Genomic DNA, 24,037 nt, shown 5'->3' on the forward strand with positions numbered 1-24,037 from the left:
AGCGGCCGGTCTGTATGTGGGATCCGAACCCTCGGCGGGAGTGCCGCCACCGGGCCGGCCCTCATTCTATTCTTTTAAACAAGGTCTGCCCTCAGAAAAAAATCTAGTAAATCAGAGCTTAACCTGCTGGGATTTATCATAGTCTAACTGACCTGGGGGAAGGAAAATATCAAACTCAATTCCACTGTACCTTTCCATGTAGAGGAATGGAAATATCCACCTGCAGCCCACTCTAGTCAACCCTATCTCACTTAGGGGGGAGGGGTGGGAAGGGATTGAGAAACACCTTTGAAGTGCATAGTCCAGAAGCTCACTAAAAGACTAAGTCCTAATAATAGGTCTATAGAAAGCTTTTACTCCCCCTATACCTTACCACCACATTACTGAAGGCCTATATACAGCCATTTCTTGTACTCAGTACATCAAGTCCACCTATCAATAAAAATTTCAAGGCATAATAAAAGGCAAAAAGCACAATTTGAAGAGACAGAGCAAGCATCAGAGACAGATATGGTGGGGATGTTGGAATTATCTGGTCTGGGAATTTAAAACAGCTACTATTAATATGCCAAGGGCTCTAATGAATGAAGTAGACAACGTGCAAGAACAGATGGGCAATGTGAGCTTAGAGATGGAAATCCTAAGAAAGAACCAAAAATAAATGCTAGAAATCAAAAACACTGTACCAGAAATAAAGAATGCCTTTGATGAGCTTATTAGTAGACAGGACATAACTCAGGAAAGAATCATCAAGCTTAAACATATCTCAGTAGTAACCCTCAAACTGAAAAGCAAAGAGAACAAAAATGAAAAAAAAAAAAAAAAACAGAACAGAATATCCAAGAATGTGGGACCACTACAAAAGGTATAAATACATGAAATGTAAATATAAGTGGGAGAAGAAAGAAAAGAACAGAAACATGAAATGTAAATATAAGTGGGAGAAGAAAGAAAAGAACAGAAGAAATAACTGAAACAATAATAACTGAGAAACTCTCCAAAGTAATGTCAGATACCAAACCACAGACACAGGAAGCTCAGAGAAGACCGAATGGGATAAACGCTAAAAGCTTACAACTAGAATCTTTGTGGAGTCTTTATTAATGCCCCAGTAGCCTGCTATCCTGAGCACAGCAACTTCATTTAATGGTCTTTCGTGAGACAATTCTGTATGGTTGATCCTGTAGACACCATGATAGATACTTTTGTCTGTCTCTGGACTAGGCTACTAAAAACTAATCTTTTCCTTTTATTAATTGGTTTTTGCATTTCTGCTTTTTGCAATTTTAAAAGCGATAAGCTAATTAAACATTATTTTCATCACCAGTTTTGTTCAATATGTTGCCTAGGTTTGAAAAGGCTGTCGTTTTTGGTGTTCTTGTGAAATATCCTCATTTATGTTTGTAGGTATTCTTTATTTGCCTGGCTTTTAATAAATGGACACTTGAAATTCAGGATGCCTTATGCCCTGTTCTATAGCTTTCCAAATTCGTGTGTTTATTTCTATTGTCTTTTTCAACATTTGTAACTAATGCCTAAATAAAATCTCTGCAATAAAAAAAAAAAGCTTACAACTAGGCATGTGCTTTTCAAACTGTGGAAAATCAAAAATAAAGGAAAAATCCTGGAAGAAGGCAGAGGGAACAAACACTTTACCTGGAAAGGAGAAAAGCTAAGAATTACATCTAACTTCTCCTCAGAGACTATGCAAGCAAGAAGAAAATGGACTCGCATATTTAAAGTGTTGAGAAAATAACCCACCAAGTCTAGAAGTCTGTACCTTGCAAAATTATCCTTCAAAAGTGAAGGGAAATAAAAGACTTCCTCAGAAAAACAAAACTTGAGAGAATTTGTTGCTAGTAGACCTACCTTGCAAAAATTATTAAAAGAAATTCTTCAGAGGGAAGGAAAATAATACAGTTCAGAAACTTTGAACCACATAAAAAAAGGAAGATCACTGAAGAAGAAATAAGTGAGGGTAAAATAAAAAACTTATTTTTCTTATTTTTAATTGACCTAGCAGATAACAGTGTGTTCAAAATAATTATAGCAACACTGTACTTGATTATGTATGCTTATATATGTGTGTGTGTGTGTGTGTATACACACACACATGCACAAACACGCATACATATATATATCTTAGGTATGCTTATACATAAGGGAAATGAATGACAGTACTGATACAGGAGGCAAAAGGGAGGAATTATGATTACTTTGTTTTTATAAAGCAGCCACACTATCCATGGAGTGGTTTAGAGTTATTTAAAATGGGCTTCAATTAGTTGTAAGTATACATAGCAAATTCTAGGGCAACCACTAAAAAAATGTTTTAAGAAAAAAAGTATAAGTGGTATACTAAGAACAGAGAGAAAATCAGTAAAGGTACAGGTGAGCTCAACAACGCCATCAATCAGCTGGAATTACACCTGTAGATGACTTCATCAAAAAATAGGAGAATACACATTCTTCTCAAGCCCACCTGGAATATTTTTACCACAACAGGTCACATTCTCGGCCATAAAACACTCTTTAAAAAGTGTAAAAGTATAGAAATCATAAAATGTCTGCTCTTAGATCACGTGGAATTAAACTACAAATCAATATGAGGAAGATAACTGGAAAATTCAAAAGTATATGGAGATTAAACAACACCCCTCTAAATAACACATCTGTCAAAGAAGAGATCTAAAAAGAAATTTAAAAGTATTTTGAACTAAATGAAAGTAAAAACACAACTTAACGAAATAGGTTGAATGCAGAAAAGGCAGTAAAGGAAAATTTATAGCATTGAATATGTATATGAGTACTGGAAAAGAAGAAAGATCTAAAATCAGTCATCTATGCAAAAGAAAACAAGAAAAAGAAAAAGAAATTAAATCTAAAGTAAGCAGAATAAAGAAACAATAAAAATTAGAACAGAAATCAATAAAATTGAAAACAGAAAATCAATAGAGAAATCCATGACACCAAAAGCTGGTTCTATGAAAAAAATCAGTAGAATTGATAAGCCTCTAGCCAGACTAACTGAGAAAAAAGAGAAGGAACACAAATTACTAATGTCAGAATTGAAAGAGAGGGTATCACTACAGATTCCATGGATATTAAAAGGATAATAAAGAAATAAAATGAACAATTCTATGCCCACAAATTTAATAAGTTAGATGAAGTGGATCAATTCTTTGAAAGACATAATCTGACAAAACTCACACAAGATGAAACAGAAAATCCAAATAGGCCTTTATCTGTTAAAGAAATCAAATCAGTAATTAATAACGTTGCAGAACAGAAAGCACCAGGCCCAGATGATTTTCCAAGTGAATTCCACCAAACATTTAAGAAAAAAATATGCCAATTGCCCAGTCTTTTTCAGAATGTAAAAGAGGAGGGAATACTTCTTAACTCAGTTTATGAGGCCAGCATCACCCTAATACCAAGACAAGCTGAAGATACTACCAGAAAAGAAAACTAAGGACCAGTATCTCTCTTGAACAAACATACAAAAATCATCCACGAAATATTAGCAAATTGAATCCAACCTTGCATAAAAAGGATTATATACCATGACCAATATCAGAATGTATTCCAGTGTATAAGGCTGGCTCAACGTTTAAAAATCAATTAATGTAATCTATCACATCAACAGGCTAAAAAAGAAATAACATGATCATAACAACAGATGCAGAAAAAGCCTTTGACAAAATCCAATGCCCATTTATTATAAAAACGCTCAGTTAACTAGAAATAGAGAAGCTTCCTCAAATAGTTAAACGATGTCAATAAAATCCCTAAAGCTAACTTTATACTTAATGCTGTGAAACTTGAAACTTTCCCACTAAGATCAGAGACAAGGAAAGGATGTCCCTTTCTCCACTTCTTTTCAACATCATACTAGAAGTCCTAGCTAATGCAACAGGATAAGAAAATGAATATAAGTTGTACTGATTGGGAAATAAGAAGTAAAACTATATTTGTTCACAGATGACATGATAGTCTATGTAGAAAATCCAAAAGAATCAACAACAACAACAAAAATTCCTGGACCTAATAAGTGATTATAGCAAGGTTACAAGATACAAGGTTAATATGCAAAAGTTGATCACTTTTCTATATACCAGCAATGAACAAGTGGAATTTGAATTTAAAAAGTAGTATCATTTGCATTAGCACCACCAAAAGTGAAATACTTAGGAATAAACCTAAGAAAATAGGTACAAGATCTGTTAGGAAAACTACAAAACTCTGGTGAAAGAAATCAAAGAATAAATAAATAGGGAGATAGTCTGTGTTCATGGATAGGAAAACTCAATATTGTCAAGATGTCAGTTCTTTCCAACTATAGATTCAATTCAGTCTCAATGAAAATACCACCAAGTAATTTTGCAGTTATTGAAAAATTGATTCTAGAGTTTATATAGAAAGGCAACAGAACCAGAATAGTCAATACAATACTGAAGGAGAAGAACAAAGTTAAAGACTAACTCAACCCAAATTCAAGTCCTATTAAAAATCTACAGTAATCAATACAGTACCATATTGGGGAAAGAACAGGCAAATGGACCGATGAAACAATAGAAAGCCCAGACATAGACCCACAAAAATGTAGTCAACTGATACTTGACAAAGAAGCAAAAGTAATGCAATACAGCAAAGACAGTCTTTTTAAGAAATGGGGCTGTAACAACTAGACATCCACATGCAAAAAAAAAAGAAATCTAGGCACAGACCTTACATCATTCAAAAAAAAAATCTCAAAATGGATAATAGACCTAAATTTAAAACACAAAACTATATAACTTCTAGAAGATAATACAGTAGAAAACTTAGATGACTTGGATACAGCAATGACATTTTAGATACAACCCCAAAGGCATGATATACAGAGAAAAAAAAAATAAGAATTGATAAGGTGGACTTCATTAAAATTAAAAGTTGCCTAAAAAAGACACTGTCAAGAGAATAAAAAGATAAGCTGCAGACTGGGAGAAAATATTTGCAAAAGACATATGTGATACAGAATTGTTATCCAAAATATACAAAGAACTCTTAAAACTCAACAACAAGAAAAAGAACAACCCAATTTAAAAATGGGCAAAAGACCTCAATAGGCACCTAATCAAAGATGGTATACAGCTGGCAAATAAGCATATGAAAAAATGCTCCACATGATATGTCATCAAGGAAATGTAAATTCAAACAACAACGAGATACCACTACATACCTATTGTAATGGCCAAAATACAGAACACGATGCCACCAACTACTGGCAAAGATGTGGAGCAACAGGAACTCTCATTTGTTGCTGGTGGGAATGCAAAATTGTCCAACCACTTTGAAAGACAGCTTGGTGGTTTCTTTTAAAACCAAACATCTATTACCATATAATCTAGCAATCATGCTCTTGGTATTTATACAAAGAAGTTGAAAACTTATGTCCACACAAAACCTTCCATATGGTTGTTTATAGCCGCTTTATTCATAATTGCCAAAACTTGGAAGCAACCAAGATATTCTTCAGTGAGTGAATGGATAAATAAACTGTGGTACATTCAGACAATGGGATATTATTTGGCACGAAAGAGAAATGAGCTATCAAGCCATAAAAGACATGAAGGAAACTTAAATGCATATTACTACATGAAGAAAGCCAATCTGAAAAGTCTGCATACTATATGATTCCAACTACATGACATTCTGGAAAAGGCAAAACTGTAGAGACAGTAACAAGATCTGTAGTTGCCAGGAATGTGGGGAGAGAGGGAAAAACAAGTGAAGCACAGAGGAATTTTAGGGCAGTAAAACTGTTCTGTTTGATACTATCATGGTACATGTCATTATATACATTTGTCTTGTCCAAACCCATGGACTACACAACACCAAGAGTGAAGCCTAATATGACTCTGTTCCACTCTGGTGGGGATGTTGATAATGGGGGAGGCTGTGCATGTGTGGGGACAGTGGACGTATGAGAAATCTCTGTACCTTCTTCTCAAAAGTTTTAGGTTCTTTTGCTGTGAACCTAAAACTGCCGTAAAAAATAAAGTTAAAAATAACACGGGGTACAAACGTAATTTGTGGTAATGGGCATGCTGCCAGTATGGATCTGGCCTTCACATCTTGAGCACGAGGTACGACAATCAGGTTTGTATCTCATGAATATTCATAACCAATAAAAAAAGAAAATACCAAAAATAGATAAATAAAAATAACCAGAAATACAGAAGAACATTAAGAACATTAATTAAATTGAGGAACTCTCAGCTCAATTGTTCCTAGCTTCTGTCATACAATTGTGGTCATTCTTAACACAAGCATCACTGTCACCAGTTGCTGGGAGTAGGGAGTATCTGGAAAGTCCGGAGTTTGGCCCATTCATTTCCTTTCTTTAAGGAACCTCCTTTCTTTGAGGCAACCTTAGTACCTTGCTTAGGAAGAATGCTAGCATGTCTAGGACACCTGAAAGGTGTTGCTAAGAGTTGTCTACATGTGTTATCCAAATTAATTTTCACAAGCCTACCTTTAGATATCTAGTTCACACTGGACAGGTGGGGTGACTTAATTTCAGAGATGCTAAATAGCTTCCTTGATATTGTGTAACTAGTGAGTGGAAAGGCCGGGGTTAAAACAAAATGGAGCAAATGAAATTTTAGAAATATTGATCCCAGGAGCAAGAGCATGCAGATTTGTATAGTTTCTCAAAATACTCTTTCTTCCTTAGGATTATTTTAACTTTCCCTATTAAAGTAATGAATTTGGTGTGGGAAGGTATGTTTTAATACCACAGTTCATAGCTTCATTAAGTATCTCCCATTGCCTGCAGCCCCAGTGTCCCCAACATCAACAAAGAAGCTGGAGAATAGGAGCATTCAGGATAGATCTAATTTGACACTGATAAGTAAGCACCAGACCTTCGTACTATTGCCGAACCACCAGAAATAGGTAAGGGTCCCCATCTGACTGGGCCACACGACTGCACTGATGTTGACCTCCTTATTTCTTATGGTGACAAATGGAACTCGGAGATGAACATGCTCCACGGGACCTAAGGGAACAGGAAAACCGATATCAGTGTTTACATTCCTGGAATAAGTGGTCAAACTTTATTACACCTCCAGATTCTTAACCTTAATTCCTATCACCATCCCCTGTAATAAAGCAAAGATCACAAACTCATAAACGTTGGGAGGTGTGTGTATCCTAGAAGTTTACATTCCTGGAATAAGTGGTCAAACTTTATTACACCTCCAGATTCTTAACCTTAATTCCTATCACCGTCCCCTGTAATAAAGCAAAGATCACAAACTCATAAACGTTGGGAGGTGTGTGTATCCTAGAAATGAAGCATCCGCTATCACAGGGAACTCAAATTAGGTTTCAGAGTTTTTGAGTGACATCTGAACTTAATCTGCATCTGATAAGCCCAACCATGAATGCTTATGAACCTCCAATCCAAGGACAAAGCTAGTTTACTAGACATTTAGCCAATAAATAGGAAGATAAACAGCAGTGTATTTCCTTTCTGATGATTAGCCTGTATTGTGATGTGGGGTCAGTGCATTGTTTGGATGGCTCCTGCACTATCCTCAATTGTTAATTGGTTTCCATCCTCTTCAACAATTGGCCATTGTGCCTCCTCATCTGTAGTGCGCAGTGGGTGTCATTCAGGAGCTGGCAAGGCCACTTTACAAAGAGGGAAAAGCACATCTCTCTAAATCAAAGGAGAAACAAATGCCAGGTTTCCAAATAACAAAAAAGCTGCTTGCAAAAAAGTGACTAAACTTCTCTTTTTTTCCCCCAGAAAACTGGTACAAGCAGCATCACATTCTAAACTAGCAAGTAAAAGAGACAGAAACATGAACACACCCACAGCATGATAAGTGAGAATTTTAACTGAATTCATTTCCAAAGAAAATGAGAAGAGGAAACTGCTGATGAAAAAGTGTTAATGTGTCAGTGTTGCATTTGGGTGGGGGGGTAGAATTTTTTGTTAAAGTCTTTGGGATTTTTCTCCCTCACCCCCACCCCTTCCTTTTCCCTTCCTCCCTCCCTCTTTTCTCCCTTCCATTCCTTTTTCTCTTTCTTCCTTTTCTTCCTCCCTCATTCTTTCCCTTCCTTAAATTCTTCCTACTTAACCAAATCCAATGAAAATATTTTAATTATATGTCCACCCCATGTTGGAGCATATTTTCCCAGTTTCCACTGTTATCAATTTGATGAGTACAGGTGACTAAAGAGAATTCCATATGAAGGTCTTAAGCCACAGCTGTAGCAAGGACATCTCTTTAGTCTGGAGACCTTGAGATGTCCTCATAGGTAGGACATTTTTCAGGCCATCTAGACTTCACTATTTGCATCCTTGGTAATTTTGGAGACAACTCAGTTTAAAGGGAAGAAAACAGATGGATACTTCTTATTTCACCTCTGGCACAAATTTAGCTCTATGATGTTTTCTTCTATCATGCAGAGCCTCAGTCCTATGCAGAATATTACCCTGTCCTAAAAATTACTTACTGCCTTAGTAATAAGAACATGTGAAAGTGCTGTGTGGTTGTTCAAAGTACCATATAATTTATTACAGGTTGGCACTATTTCTACCACTGCCCCCCCCCGTCACTATTTTTGTCTATAATGTCCCTCTGAGGACAATGGGTATTCTCCTGAATCTCAATGGGCATATTCTGTATGATAGGTAATTTTATAATGGGGGAAAAAGTGTTTGGACTGGGACTACTATTTGGGCGGGGAGACCAGCCAGGCCAGATTGTACTTTCCTGAACAATCAAAAAGTGTACAGGAATCTATGTATCTATAGCCTGAAAATGCTCTGCCTATAGCTCTCTGCCTTCAGCCCAGACATATGCACTTCAAGATTTCTTCCAGCAAATAATTTCAACCCTGTCTCTTGAGATACACATCTGGCTGGAAATTTACTTATTTCAAATAATTTACTTAATTCAAATTACTTAAAAATAAGTAACTTTTAGGACACAGTATTATTATTTTTGTATGGTTGGATTCTGATGAAAGTAAAAAAAAAATAGTGTGAGAAAACAATGGCTACTTCATTGCTTTATTTCTCATGTTTAGGAGATAGGTCTTTTTTTTTTTTCCTTTTTTGTCTTTTTTTGTGACCGGCAACGGATCGCAACCCTCAGTGTCACGCCCATACCGGACCGGGACCAGCAACAGGATCACAACCCTCGGTGTTGCTCCCGTGAGCGGCCGGTCTGTATGTGGGATCCGAACCCTTGGCGGGAGCGCCGCCATGCTCCCAAGCGGCGCATTGTAGCAGTGCGCCACCGGGCCAGCCCCTAGGAGATAGGTCTTTTTACTGTTTGTGTCTTACTCATCTTTGGGGAAGAGAAAGAGGCTGTGGGACGGGATCCTGGGAGGGAGATGAGACCCCTTGTTTCTCACATGAACACCGCAGACTCTTTCTCTGTCTCCATATTCAGATCTCTTATTCTTCCCCTGCTGGGAAAGCAGGCCTCTTTACCCTCAGAGTCATTACTTCTGTTCTTGCCGCCGTCCCCCAAACGGCATGAAGCCCATTCCCCAAGCCACCCCACAGTTAAGCGGTGATGCAGCTACACTTTGTGGCCCTGGAAATTCTTCTCAGCTTCCTGTCACTCGGAAACCTTGGCTCAGCCAGGGCTGACACTGTCAGGTACTGTGATGCCCGGGAAGGTAAAAGGACATCTCCTTCTCCATAAACTCATGCCGAACACAAAAGGGACGGGGCTTCCACAAATTAAAACATCATCAAACGTGGTCACATTTATTCCAGCTTCAGGCTGAGCATGTTTGGTTTAAAATCGTCTTAGAAAAGAACCCCATGCAGTAGCTTTTTAGGGCAAAGATCCTGAGCCTTCAATGTGGAAACAAACCATGGCTCAGTGAGAAGAGAAGAGAGCTGAAGGGATTCAGGAGAAAACATACAAACTCCTGAAGTCCTCACTGTCAAATAGTGCCCCTTTTGATAAAAATCTAATAATCTGTGCGAGATTGGTTATTATGGGCAGCTAACAACGACTTTTGTTAGCTAATGGCCCAAGGTAAGGCCAAGAGCAGTTTCCACTATAATAACTGTCTGGTAAATGCAGCTATGATTGATTTGGAGGGAATTATGAGCACGATAAAAGTTTCAAGGAACATTTCCTCCTTCATGCACATAACCCACAGCATAAACCTGTTCCTTGCTGTTGTGATTTTGCCACTAAGATACATTAGTCTTTGTGCCCTGCAGGCAAAGCCCACTCTTGGCAGAATCGGGAACGTGGGTATGATAGGTCCTTGGGATATAAGAATATAAGGTTCTTTTTTTCTTTTCTTTGTCTTCATTTATAAACGCAGCACTTTGCTGCAAAACTGTCAGGCAGAAAGTTAATAGAAAGTACTCAGTAATTACTATAATAACAGGTAACATTCATCATGTGCCAAGCTGGGTGCTAAGCAGCATTCTGCACATTGCAGAAAAATGTTAACATAGATCTGAAATTGTTATCCTTAGCCAGGTCTGCATGCAAGGTTGGCCGTTGGCTGGTGTCTGGGAACTTAGCTCTGGGAGTGTTCCTAGTCAACAGTTCACTGATAAGAGTAGTTCACTCTGCCTAAACTGTTTTTGTAAACAATAAGGTTTATTCCAAACACTCACTTTCTGCTGGGCATTTGGAGTTTTGGTATGTACCAGGCAGAGTGTGCCTACATGATCAGCCCCCAGTAAGAACTAAGGTCACTGAGACTCTAATGAGTTCTCTGGTAGACAGCCCTTTGCACTTGTTACAACTCATTGCTGGAGGAATTAACATGTCCTGTGTGACTCCACGGGCAGAGAACTCTTGAAAGCTTGTGCCTGGTTTCCCCCAGACTTTGCCCCTGAGACTCTTCCCTCTGCAACTCCACTTTGTATCCTTTCACTGTAATAAATCATAGTCATGAGTGGAACTGTGTGCTGAGTCCTGTGAGCCCTCCTCATGAATGACCAAACTTGGAGGTGGTCTTGGGGGACCTCTGATGCACATACACATTATCTAATTTGATCCTCACAGCCTCCCTATAAGCTAAGTAATAAAGATGAGAAATCATGTTTATACAGGCTAAGAAAGTTGATCAATATTATATATTCAATAATAAGATATTATCAGAATTCAAACACAGTTCTCCCTTGCTTTAAAGCCTGGGCTCAGCAATGCCTTGAGCGTTACCCACTTGGGTTTCTGACCAGGTGCTTCTGGCACACCATGATCATAGTTGGTGTGGTATGGTGTGGTTATCACCATTTTGCCTATTTTGGGCCCATTTTCAGCAGCACCTCCGCTTCCCCACCAGAATGTGAACTTGGCAAGAGCAGGACCATATCTTCATTGCAACCTCCCCAGTATCTAGCAGAGTGCTTTGCACATGTTAAGAACTCAACAAACATTTGTTGAATAAATTAATGAATAATTGCATGTTTTATTTGTGTTTCCTATTTACTGTTGCAAGAGCCCTGTGAGGACAGGTAGCAGTCAGAATTACATCATTTAAAGCCAGAGTTTAGAAGACCTAAGGAAGAAATCATTCATCTCATGGTCATGTAGACTGGCATTTTTAGAGACATAACTGATCTATACCCAGGCCTCCTCCCCTATCACTGTTGATATGTAGCGTATCACCTGAACACCACTGTGGGGTATATATGTAAAAATTATAGAAGTCCCTAGACCCATGAGTATCACTGACAGAGGTGTGGAAAACTAATTCCAGCCCCAAAACAATATTTCCTTGATCCAACATTCTAAAACCCGGAATATTTAAGTTTCAGTTTATGAGAGTCAAGTCCCAGGACACCTAATACACAAAATGCATCCAGCACAAATGAAATATTTGGAACTTCAGCTGTTGTTTTGGTTTGTGCCAAGCAACAGCCAATAGCAATGAAATAGATTCTAGGACAACAACAACAAAAAAATCTGGCACATTCTTGGAATTGTTTACAACAAAATGAACTTTCAGTAACCTTGGATGTCAGAATTAACTTTTGTGTGTATTCAATTCTACATTTAAAAAAACCTAAACGTGTTTCTCTAATCCTTCTTTAGCCCTTCTAATAGTTTATTTGATTTGTGCCATCTCCACTCATAATAGCCTGAAAATGAACCTGAGACCGTCAACCAGAGGGGTTTCCAATCCTTATATTTTCAGGATTCTCCAAAGCAAAGGGAAGGCACTTTGGCCTGAATGTGTGTCTGTGTGTGCACTTACATTAGAGCAGAGAGGCACCAAAAAGGAGGGGCCAGTTAGTAATACATCATCCAAACTTTCAAAATAATTAATCTACTTCACTATTATGAAACTCTGGAACACAGATGAACTCGTACACATCTCAGTCTTTGGATCTGGGCACCATAGTAGTCATTCTGAACCCAGCCTCAGCATAAATTTCAGAAAGTCTGGACAAAGGGAGCTGCCCACTGAAAGAGGGGGAAAAAGGGGCTGGCTCATGCCACTTACAAACCACATGCAGGAAGAGGAACGCCGTATCTGAGCCAAGGTTGTTCTCTGCATAGGCTGTCACCTGGAAGATCCCTGCACTCTTATACACGTGCTTGATGCCGTCCTCGATGGGGCTGAAATTAGCGTAGGACACAGCAATTCCATCCCCAAAGTCAAGCTGGATGTTTGTCCTTTGGAGATCTCCCTGCAAGAGGGAATAGCAGTTGGCCTGAGTCCATTCACGTGGTTGAGTCTGACTCTTATCTGATGCTTTCTCTTGTGGCTTCAGAATCACCCTCTGAGGACCTACAGTCTTTCCCAGGGGGCTGGAACACACTCAACACAATCAGACTCCCATCTGATATCCACTGGGCACCACAGGCAGGCACTGTGGACCTATCGTCCCTGTGTGCCCAAGCTCAGGGCAGCCTGCATTGGAGTGACACTGGCAATAGTGGGTAAGGTGGAGCCTCTGTGAAGCTCTGAAGCAGGGAAGCCAAGGACTTCCTTGACTCCTTGACTCCCTCACACATGTTTTAATTCTTCTACTGTATCATAGTAGAAACAGCAAACAGTTACAGAGTTTCTTATCAGTGCCAAGAAATCAATCTCCTCACAGCTCATACTGTAGAAAGTATCACCGCCTCCATTTGTAAAAATAAATTAAGTATTTAGACCAAAGTGTCATAGCCAGTAGTGGCAGACTCAAGTTTTGGAGCCAAACTGTCTGATTTCACTTCTGATGCTCTCAACTACTAGGCGATAATTAAATATTTTTTTCTATTTTTGATCATTTATTATAATGTTCCAAGAACTATGCTAACCACTTAATAAATATTATATAATGCCATCTTCAAAATAACAATATGAGGTGGGATAGGCATTCCTATTTTACAGGTGAATATTGTATATCATCCAAAATTATATCTCTGTTCTCTTGTTTTGGGGCTTCCCTAAACCTACCTAAGCCCTGAAGTCGCTTCTGGCCACCTCAGCTCACAGATATCTCTGCCTCTTGGAAGGTCAAGAGCCCCCTTGGTTCTGCCTGCTGATGTGACCCAGTGGTCCAGGTGGGTGCATCTTACCACACTAGCCAATCCTTAGCTTCTTAAAGGTTGATGCTGAACTTCATCCTTCTCACCCTCCTCTCACCACTCCCCACTATATTGGGCCAACACCTTGGATAAATACAATGAACTTGACCCCAAAACAAAGACCTCATGTGAAAGAGATGAGGAATATAGTATATGAGTAATATAGATGATGTAATAAAGAGAGAAATACATCATTTTGGAATTATGAGCCAATCCTTCCGCCCAGTGAATGTGCATTGATCACAGTTTCACTTTCCATCTCTTCCCCCATGGCAACCCAGATGTGAATGAAATATTGATCAGTGCTCTCTTGCCCCCACACAATGTCAACTACCTCCGAGTTTATGAATATAAATTAAAGTGGAAATGAACTGGAGGCAATTCAAATGGATAAGATCGCAGCTTTTCACATCCATTCAAGAGAAGGTTTTTAGAGCTCTCATCCTGGAAACTCCCTAGTGGAAATGTGATAATGACCTCCTCTCAATCTTAAAGTCCTCTAATTTAAGTATCTGGTATAGGTAACAGCTGAGGAATCTGTCAACCCAGAGTAAGGAATCTTCACCATCCTGTCCAGTGTGGTACTGACGTGAAAGGTTTCTGAAGTGCTGCTACTTGTGAATAAAAACTCCTGGCCTGCTTTGCTCTCCCTCCAAGATCTCCAGAGCACAGAGCAATTTGCATATAAATTTAGAGGGCTTTGTCAATCAGGCAAGCCTTCTTGCTCCACCACTTCAGCAAGAAGTGCCTGAAACATCCCTGGTTTGGGAAGAAATGAAAAAGCTTGCACAGGGAGCAAGAAGCAGACGATGGAGCTACTTCCATCCTGGAATGAAGGTATGCAGTCTGATTTTACTGCCCAGATAACAGAAGATACTAAAAAGTGAACTCATGGAGCAGCTAGCTGATGGAAAAACAGCTAATATAACATTCTTTATCAAGATAAGCTTAGAAGGAGCTCAATAATCTTTCTCCAACCTCACACTCATACTTTCAAGACCTTTTAAAAGCTTTGTGTGCTTTTCTAATTAGTGGGGTTAAGGGTTAGAATAACGCAAAAGAAGCTCTTAAATGAAACAAATAAAATTGGAATTTCCTTCTTCTAGCAAAGTTTACAGTTTATGATCTCATGCTGCTAAACATTCCTTCAGCAAAGCAGACCCTAAAGGGAAACCCTGAAGAATAAATATATCCAGATCAGCATGCCCCAGATGCCAGGAGGCCCCCACTGTGGACTGGGTCTTCACTGCAGGATGAAGAGAGGAGGGTTTCTAAGCACCCCAAACCTCTTCCACGCTGTCTGCCTTCTCCCCAGAAGTCTCAGCTTCTCACCATTGACTTTGGTGCAGGGGCCTGTGGGAACACAAGATCTCTCTTTTCTTCCCTCTCTGGGAAGAAAGAATGGCTTGCGTGTGAATTCTGACCTCTGAGGCCTCAGTGGGCACCCACCTCCTCCATGAGGATGATGAAGGTTGCATTGTGTCCCTGCTCTGCCACCAGGCGCCCATCGGTTGTCACCACGTGGAGGCCCCGAGGGGCTTTTCCGGGGCACATCTGGGCCTTGGCAGTGTACTTCTCCCTCAGCCCATCTGTGCAGTTGTTGGACACAATCCGCCGGTACCTGGGGAGAATTGATAAATGACAGTGGTGTGGTTTGTGTCCAGAGCGTGTGTGTGCGCATGCATGCACGTGCATTCATTAGAGTGTGTAAGACAGCAATAGCAGAACAGATACTTTCCACAGCTGCCCCTAAATCCAAGTCTCAAAGAAGACAGCTATATAGGAAGCTAAACAAATGCTGAGGAGCTGCTATCCCTCCATCTCAGGAAGAGCAGCTCCTTAAACATTATTATCGATCCTACCTGGTGAGCCACGGATCGGATCAGTGTCTAAACCAGCCAAGAAAAAATCAATGCCCAATCACAAGCAACCGAGGAGGAGGCAGAATATTGGACTAGGGAGGCAGGAGAAGCAGGCACTTATCTCTATGAGGCAGGGGCCTGATTCTACTTCCAGAAAGCCACTTCCAACTTCCCCTGTGCCAGAAAGCAGCTAGAACGTCAGACTTCTAACTGATTAATCAGGAGGCCTCTTCCTGACTTCTCTCCATCCCTAAGACATAATTTCTTTCCCTAATATCTTATAGCCCTTACTCTAGAGCCATGGGTCTATTTTATAGCACATTTCTCTCCTTGCTAATATTTCATTTCCCACTCAACTTCAATGCCAGATGAGAAGCACAAGTTTGAAACTTCTATCAATCCCATTGAGATAAAAACATCTTACAGAAGAGGTTAGCATGGGGAAACCTCCTGACAAAGCACTGTGACCTTCTGTGACAACAGTATCATTGTGTACAGCAGTGTCATGTTACCTCCCTTGACATGTAAGTCAAGCCAGGAGCTTGCCTACAACTCTCACCTGTATGACAGACATTATTTCCAGGCACATCACCATCTGCAAGCCTCTGCTGAACTCAATGTTCTGATCAAACCACATAAAATAAATGTACCACCACCACCATTACCATTGCAATCATCATCATCACTATGACATCTTGTCTTCTTTTACCCTCTATGTCAGGAATAATTAACCAATCCATCCATATTGCCTCTTCTGGTGGCCTCAAAAGCAGAGAAATCCAAATTCTTGTTGGGTGATATTGGTCCTCCACGATACCTGGGTCCTCCCACTGCTGAACAACCTGCCCTACACCTCCATCCAGAGATCATCGAGGGATGTTAAGCAAGTGTTGTATGTAGTTTTTGCCTCAGATGACATTACCCTATATTTTCTTGTAGGTACACATCATTTATAATTGCCAGTTGAGCTCGTAGTGGGTCTAGAGCTGTGCTGTCCGATATGGTAGCCACTTTCCACATGTGGCTGTTGAGCACCTGAAATGTGGTTAGTGTGGCATGTTGAAATGATAATATTTTGGATATACTGGGTTAAATAAAATATGTTACTAAAATTAATTCATCTTTTAAAAACGTTTTTAGTGTGGCTACTAGAAAATTTACAATTACACATGTGGCTCATATTATAATACTTTTGATCATCACTGCTCCAGATAATAAAACTTTTTAAATCAATTTATACTTTCTGACCTTGAGCCACAAGATATTTTGTTTTTCACTTATGATAGATACTTCAGTGGGTACCACGCCCTAATGCAAACTCGATACCATCTACTCTTCCTCTTCAACCTCAATTGGCCAACTCAAGCTGGTTGATGATGTGTGACACAAGCATATTTCAAAAAGTTCATAGAGAAATGTAATAGAAAGGTAATATGAATCTTTCCAAGGACTTTTTGAAGTTCCCTCGTATAAGCCAATATTCAAGCAACCTGGAGGTATTTGTACACATCTTTAGTGAATCCTTTGAGAAAAACATGAATAGCCTTTCCCCTTCATCTTCCTGATTCATTTAGTTGGCTATTTTGTCACTTTGATACTAATAAGTTGCTTAAAATTGGGTTCACCTACACATGCCTCGTGAGCATATGAGATGTCCTAATGCAATTCTTTTTCAATTACATCCAGGGTATACTCTGGCTGGGAATTTGGTGGCCCAGCTGATCACTTGTGCCCGTCATTTTCCCCTTCCTCAAATTTCCTAGAACTTTGCTCTCTAACACCACATCTCTTTAAGTACCTGCTGTTGGATCTGCAGTTCACATGGCTTAAGCCCCTAAACCAGACTTCTACAATAGAATAACATCAAAGTTCCTTAAGCCCCAGCCCAGGCTCCAGGAATAGTCCTTCCAGAACCAAATTTATGGCTAAAAACTTCATGTTTTTCAAAATAGCTCAGACCATTCAACACACTTCTTTCATCATGTTTGTTTTACCTCCATAGACATCAGTTGGGTAGATAGTACCTATCACTATGTCATAAACAGTTGTAAAAGTACCAAGAAGGTGAGTATCTTGGCTGAGATGGCAGAAGATCTGCTGGAAGAGTCGAGACTGGATTTCAAGACACCTTAGTCCATTGCTACTCAAAGAGTGGTCCAGGAACTAACAACATCAACATCACACAGGAGCTTGTTAGAAAGGAAGAATCTCAACCCCACACCTGATCTCCCAAATCAGAAGCTGCATTTTAACAAGATCATCAGATGACACATAGCCACATCAAAATTTGAGAAGCACAGTCTTAGACCACCCATCCACTTGCCAAATCTGTTCTGGGTTTCTGATGCAGCAAAGGAAAGGACAAGACAACAAATCTGCAAGAAAACTTTTTAAAGTATTTGAGAGAATAATTCATAAGTGAGCAAAAAGAGAAACACACCCATAATAAGGGAATTAGTGAAAGTACGCCTTGACCTTCTTATTCCAAAATTTCCTAGGATGGGACTTTTGAATTTTCACTTAAAGTTTTCAGCATCTGTGTTTGAAAGCTTCATTCCTCTATCACTAGAAAGCACTGTGATATCTGCACACCACTTGTACTAATTTACTTCACTCGAGGCACAAGAAATAAGGCAGTGTCTCTTTCCAGAAGAGAAGTTCTAACCAAAACAATAACTAGGATCTGTCAGAGGTAAATGGCTAAAGGTATTGAAATCTGGGTGATCAGAAATCTCTTCCAAAAAAAGGTGAGCTAAAGAACTCCTGTTTCCCTCAGAAGCCCCTTGTCAGAAACAAACTCTATCCACACTCCATCTTCTTCAATAGCATTGCATTCCCTTTGATTCCAATTCAGGGAAACAGGAGAACAGCCAGCTGAGTTTCTCCAGGTGCTGCACTTACCCAGTGCTGTTAAAGTAGCTTTGACCAAGGCTGCAGTCCTTTGATGGGGATGCTGGATTGTACCAGAAAGCTGGGACACACTGGCTCTCCCCATGTCTCTCATAGCCATAGTCACTGTCAGGAAAATAAATATTGCATAATGCTATACAGGTAAAAATGCCTAATTACCCACAGACATACACAAACATACACATGTTCCTTTTGTCACCCAAAAAGTCACTACCCATTGCTTCAAATATCCCCAGTGAGGGCAAATACTTTGAAAACAGATGTTTAGACTTAGAAATAATCCTATGTCATTTGCAGTCTAGTCTATAGAAAAAATAGTGAATTATGAAATGGAAACTCTAGGTTTAAAAAAGTATGGATATAAATAATGTGGCAGGTACACTGGCTTGGAGGTGGGTGTGGGGGATGCTATAAGTTTAAAAGTATATTTTGAGTCACAGTAGAATTACTGAAATAAGTACATGACAACCAAGAGAATGAATTTAAAGGTCAAGAGGCATCTCTGTGTAATAATTCAATATGTGTTTCTCCAAAATCGACTTAATAGATTTTACTTTCATTTTTCCGCAAACTCACCCTTTCTCAAACACATATATGCACGTGCATTCATATTTACACATACAGCCATTCAAATTTTTTCTGACTACATAAAACACAGACTCCTATTTCTCTAAAAATAGAATGAAACTAAACTTTAGCTCTTTTAAGTTTTTGTAAAATTGTAGACATAATAAATTGAAGAAGGAAAGATAGGTATGGTTCCTTTCCCCTTTTCTCCCTATGGCAATATGAGGAAGAAACAGATCAGTGTATGGGAGAAAGGTTCCTATCTGAAGTCCAAATGCTGTTTCCTTAAATCTTAGAGTTTCATAAGACTCCCAGGTGTGTAAATGTCAAAGCAGAAGAGGAGCAATAAAGTAGGTAAAAGAGATTATTGCTCCTGTAACCAACCAGAGGTCACTGAGGGTGGCTTCACTTGGCAGAAGAACTCATGCTTCCAAGTTAAGCATCAAGTGTTTGCTGAGAACCACAGACTGGGCAGCAAAGTCTGGCCATTTGAATACTGATCCACTGAGTGTTCATGAAACATAAAACAGTAAAGGAAGCTGCTCTCTCAACCCCCACCCCTCCTTTCTTTTTCTGCTCCCATATTCTCTGAGCCAGATTTTGTGAAAGTCTAATGAAAACAGAGGCAAATTATCTGAGTAAATGGAATAGGAATGGAAAGAAGATAGGACTAAAAATTCCATTCCACACTTATTTATCACTTAATACGAGCCCTGCCCTCTAAAAGAAGTGTGACTCTCTCTGTACTCAAGGCGTTTTCAGATTTGGGGTGAGAAAGACAACACATCCCAAACTCAATCAAAGAATAGAACATGGTACGAAGCCAAGCACTAAACAGTACAATTAAGAAGTACCAACTGATTAGTGAGATCATCTGTTTGTACATTATCTGCCCAGTTTGGTCCCACCCCACATTCTCGCCCGTGTTCCTCCACCAAACCCATGAATGAGCACTCCTAAGCCAACCCTTCCAATCCTCTTTATCTTTTATTTGTTATGCCCTGGTCTTGAAGCACTCTACCCTTCTGGTGTTTGGTAGTTTCCTACTTATTAGTCTTTAATATCGAGGTCAAATGAGGCCATCCCTGATTCCCCAGACAAAATCTTTGGGGCCATAACATGTTGGAAACCATAAATAGAGGCTACAAAAGAGCAGGGATCTTTTTTTTTTTCCACTATAAGAGTCTAGAACAATATGTAAGATATTGCAGGTGTTGAATAAATATTTATTGAGTGAATGAATATTCCAATTGCATTAAAAAGCAATAGCACTAATTATCCCATTGTATTGCATCTATCTCTGCAGGAAGACTGAGAGCCCATAATTGATGCTCCAGTGTGGACCACAGAGAGTATCCCTTAGTGCTGAACAGATACATGTGAAGAGCAGAGCTAGAGTCATGGATCACTACATGGAGAGGGGGAACTCAAGACCAGCTTTGATATGGCCATGTTTAAATGAAACTGGAAGAAAGGAAGGAAAAAGAGACAGTTTTGCAAAGTAAATTTTTTGCCAAGCCTTCTGATCAACTATTGGAGATCTCCCAGCCTGACAGTTCATAGGGACTTGGTGTTGTACTAGCTTGTAATAGCCCATTAGAGCTGTTTCTTAAAATTTTAGAAATTTTGCAAGCTAATTGATGGTTGTTAAACAAAGCTTTTACTAAAGATTAAATTTATGAAATTTAAATTACATAAATTATATTTAAAATGTAATAAATACTCCGAACATGTAAATTCCTAGTTACTGCATTTTATTATATATTATATATAAATATTATTATATTATCTATGCTCTTGAGGTTATTTACATTCATGTAATTGTATGGTGGGAATATTGTATAATCTCATGCATTACCTACCTCTTTTCAATTCTGTATTCACTGATGGCATGTTGGTAGCATAAAATATTTCACAGTGGGAATATGTACAACAATCAGCAAATAGTACTAATAAGGTCTTATTTAGTTATTTGTTCCCAGAGGGCCAGTAATTAAATATTTACCAGCACGCCCCTAAATATCTCATTTTTAAGCATTATTTATCTGTAGAAATATTGGGCTATGATGTGTCTGCATTACTTCTAGAAAATCCCACTATTGCCTTATGAGGTAAATCTGTTGAATGTCCTACTAACTCTAGGATATATTGGTAATCTGTGAAGGAAGGTTGTTCTCTTTAGCAGCTTTAGGAAGGAGAGAAATGTTTTAATGCTCTTGCTAACTGGAATCATCTTTAGCAGTTCTGCTCAGCTCTGTTACCCGTTAGCAATGCAGTAATTTTAAAAAGGTGCATGAGGCATGCTGCTTTGCCCCGAAGAGTAGAAACACCTCATTAATATTTAACAACATTAGCAGAAACTGGCTGCCTCCAAGCTGTGGACTTCTTCATTAATTTTCGCTAAATGTATATTAAAATCTTTCATACTGCCCAGCCTCCCTCCCAGCTCCAAAGTCTGCATGATTTAGACAAACAAGCAGCTCCAGCTGCTGTTCCAGCATCCTGGGGAAAGGTGTTTTTCTTTTGAATTGTGAAGTTTGCACAGAATACACCAGAAAGCTTGATTTGCCTCAGGAAATATTCTGCCACGGATTCCACAAACACACAAGCAGTTTCCTTCAAGGAATAAGTCACCTCTGTATCTTTCTTGACTATGAAAGCTTTAGAATTTCTAAAAGTTTGGGGGAAAACCTGTTCATTACCAGGAATTCATCTGTCTTCCAACTCCCATTCAGGGAAAAGCATTTGATTCTAAAGGAGGAATAGCCAGGACAGTTCAAAAATCAAAAAGCCTCTGCATGTCAGAGTAGGAAGGGGTACTTGTATTCCTTGGGTCTATAGCTGGTAGAGTAGAAAGGAAAAGCAAAGAGAAATAACTTGCTAGATTATACACAGCTGAGAGCAGCAGACAAAGATGATAACTGAGACTCCTGATCCCTGTTCAGTATTAGCACAATCCAATGGAGTACCAAGTTAATCATCAGAGAGGGCCTCCAGGTCCCCAGGAATGACATTCTGAGACTCTTGGAGCCAACCAAGCAGTCATGGTCTCTTCTGGACAAGCTGCAGGGCTCTGTCCTTCTATCTGGCAGCTGAGATTCCAGGACTAGTGTTCTACAGGTGCCTCTGCCCCACTGTAGGAAGCAGAACAGCGTGGTGAGTTTGGGATCAGGCAGCACAGAGTGAGAACTCAGCAAACAGAAGCAGCCACAACAGCAGCAACAACAGTGATTAATAATTAACCCCACCATCATTTAGTTAAGGCATAAGTCTAAATACAGTCATAGAGAAAGATGGACAGTTTCAGAAATTGTTTGGAAAACCCAACAGTCATCCCTCAGGTATTGCTCTATCCATCTGCCTTATCTTTCTACTCACCAACAACCTTCTCACGTATCTGTTCTCTTTATGTCAGTCCCTTGTCTGTTTCTATGAAATACTGCCTGTTTTCCTCGACTTACTAAGCAGCAGAAGTTCCATCACCATTCCTACAGGAAGCCTTCCATGATTGCTACAGCCCTCAGTGATCTCCTTGTTCTGACCATTTCTAGCATATACAGTCAGAACCAATAACGTACAATAGAACTTGCTACAACCATGAAAATATATGTCAGTCCCTTGTCTGTTTCTATGAAATACTGCCTGTTTTCCTCGACTTACTCAGCAGCAGAAGTTCCATTACCATTCCTACAGGAAGCCTTCCATGATTGCTACAGCCCTCAGTGATCTCCTTGTTCTGACCGTTTCTAGCATATACAGTCAGAACCAATAACGTACAATAGAACTTGCTACAACCATGAAAATATTTTCTATCTATACAGTCCGATATATTGGCCACTAATTAGTGCAACTAAGGAACTGCATTTTTTACTTTATTTCATTTTATATAACCACATGTGACTAGTGGCTACTATAATGGACAGCATAGTTCTTAACCATAAAATTCAGCACTTAATTATATTCTTTATTATTTTCTGTTATGCCTTCTGTTGGTGCAATAACTCTTATTTATACATTGTTTGTCTTGTTTATACTTTGACTTGTCTACTATAGAAAAAAAAAAGCTTGCTTGTGCTCCATATGCAGAATACTAAAGGTTGAATGGATTTTAGACACACCTGGATTCATGTGCTATTGCACCCCTAAATCTCTTCCCTTCTGTCTTCTACATCACTACTTAATAAACTTGCTCTGTGGATCTGGCACAGTACCAGACATGAACGGTAACCACTAAGACATACTAAGACTCAGAACTCTGGAGTCAGAATATTCTTTTCTCAAGTGAATTTCTTAACCTCTCTTTCTCCATTTCTTCATCTATGAAATGATAATAGTAACAGACTCTGAGTATTTGAAATTGTCTTCTTGTTTTTAAGTCAACTTCAATAAGCATAGCTGTTGGTTAAAAATTCCAGAAATTGGTTGCAATGATTATACAAAATAATTATCTAAAAGACTTGGTACATCACCTGGTACATGGTGGTGTTCAGTGAAATCTATTGTTGAGTGAGCGGTTGGGTGAATGAAATAAGAAAAAAGAATTACCTTGTATAACTTCTGATCCAACCTGGTTTCTCACTGAACAAATGTATCTGGGTCTCTGGGAGCATTATTTCTTCCTAGGAGCCCTCGTATGGCTTCAGAGCAGGCTCCTTTTCTGATTACCCACTAGTGTCTGACAACCTTAATTCTCAGAGAGGATTTGTTCCTGGCCTCTCACCAGCGCTATGATGGAGTTTGCCGCAAACTGATTCTGTAAAGTGAGCTTGAGGCTGGGGGATTTATGAGGCTCTTAAGTTGAAACATCAATATTTATGCAAAATTCATACTTATTATTGATATCCACTCTGGTAAAAGTTGTGAAAGTCAATGGCATTCTCCAAATAAATGCTTCTGAGAATCTATAAAATCTCCTCTCTTCAAGATGAGAAAGGACATAGGTGAAAAATACCTTCCCTTTGTAAATCCAGGTTGTACTCCTCAAACTGTTGCACCAGTCTGAAGATCTTTAACCAACCTCCCCAGTCTGCATTCCCCCCAAACTGAGTAAACTAGGCTATACCCTCTCTCTGCTGTCTCTGAGACTTAAATTTTGCCTGGACTTGTTAAATGAACGTGCCCTGATTTGGC

The 24,037-nt window shown here is 39.2% G+C and overlaps 1 protein-coding gene across 1 annotated transcript in view; it reads right to left on the reverse strand.

The window, feature by feature from the left end:
• SORCS3 (sortilin-related VPS10 domain containing receptor 3) overlaps positions 1–24,037 on the reverse strand; it is a 160,476-nt gene that overhangs the window by 25,814 nt on the left and 110,625 nt on the right. Inside the window, exons 12-15 of the mRNA XM_008579610.1 lie at positions 18,332–18,445; positions 15,018–15,189; positions 12,493–12,679; positions 6,909–7,042 (exon numbers count right to left, since the gene is read on the reverse strand). Of these exons, the coding sequence (XP_008577832.1) occupies positions 6,909–7,042; positions 12,493–12,679; positions 15,018–15,189; positions 18,332–18,445 (607 nt within the window). The remainder of the gene's footprint in view (positions 1–6,908; positions 7,043–12,492; positions 12,680–15,017; positions 15,190–18,331; positions 18,446–24,037) is intronic.

This window comes from Galeopterus variegatus, unplaced genomic scaffold (assembly GCF_000696425.1).
Source record: "Galeopterus variegatus unplaced genomic scaffold, G_variegatus-3.0.2 Scaffold1922, whole genome shotgun sequence".
Taxonomy (NCBI): Eukaryota; Metazoa; Chordata; class Mammalia; order Dermoptera; family Cynocephalidae; genus Galeopterus; species Galeopterus variegatus.